Source organism: Larimichthys crocea, unplaced genomic scaffold (genome assembly GCF_000972845.2).
Source record: "Larimichthys crocea isolate SSNF unplaced genomic scaffold, L_crocea_2.0 scaffold48447, whole genome shotgun sequence".
NCBI lineage: Eukaryota > Metazoa > Chordata > Actinopteri > Sciaenidae > Larimichthys > Larimichthys crocea.
In genome coordinates this window covers 1-654 of record NW_020856312.1, presented here as the reverse complement: position 1 = coordinate 654, position 654 = coordinate 1, and the positions used below count along the sequence as shown (strand labels likewise).

Here is a 654-nt window from a genome sequence, read left to right as displayed (position 1 = left end):
AACATATGGGGGGGGACCTGTTCTGTTAGTCTCTTGTCCAAGGGGTCCTTGGGCTGAAAAAGGTTGAAGGCCCCTGCTCTAGTCTGATTCTTACTCTAGCTAACAGGTGCTAACTGGTAATTTTTTATTTTACGTATACATTTTACATAACTTATATATTCGTATTGAACTCTTTGGGCCTCCATATGCTGTACTACACCTCAGTTATCTCAAACTCATTAAAAGGACTGAAATTTGACACATAAAATGAGCACCGTATCTTGCATGTGACCTTATCCTAATGTCGTTTCTCTTCAGGTGGGAGCCCTTCACAGAGTTTCCCCAGGAGAGGAGCTCTGTCAACCTGTTGAGCAACGGCGGCGCCCTGTACGCCGTGGGCGGCTTCACCATGGTTCAGATGGAGAACAAGGAGGTGGCTCCCACAGAGGTCACCGACGTCTGGCAGTAAGTCGTCTCAAATTATGGAACCGAGATGTCCACGTTGTCATTGGTTACCGCTGTGTCTGAGATCTGTCCTCTCCTTGTTAGGTACGAGGAGGATAAGAAGCAGTGGAGCGGCATGCTGAGGGAGATGCGTTACGCTGCCGGCTCTTCCTGTGTGTCCATGCGCCTCAACGCTGCCAGGATGCCCAAACTGTAGACAGAACTCCCCCC

At 49.4% G+C, this 654-nt stretch overlaps 1 protein-coding gene across 1 annotated transcript; it reads left to right on the top strand.

Moving 5' to 3' along the window:
- Positions 1-265: 265 nt before the first annotated feature.
- LOC113745143 (kelch-like protein 41b) lies at positions 266-648 on the top strand. Its single transcript, XM_027276632.1, has 2 exons — positions 266-444; positions 529-648. Exons 1-2 carry the CDS (start codon positions 281-283, stop codon positions 638-640), a joined length of 276 nt encoding a protein of 91 aa, XP_027132433.1. The 5' UTR covers positions 266-280; the 3' UTR covers positions 641-648.
- Positions 649-654: the final 6 nt, after the last annotated feature.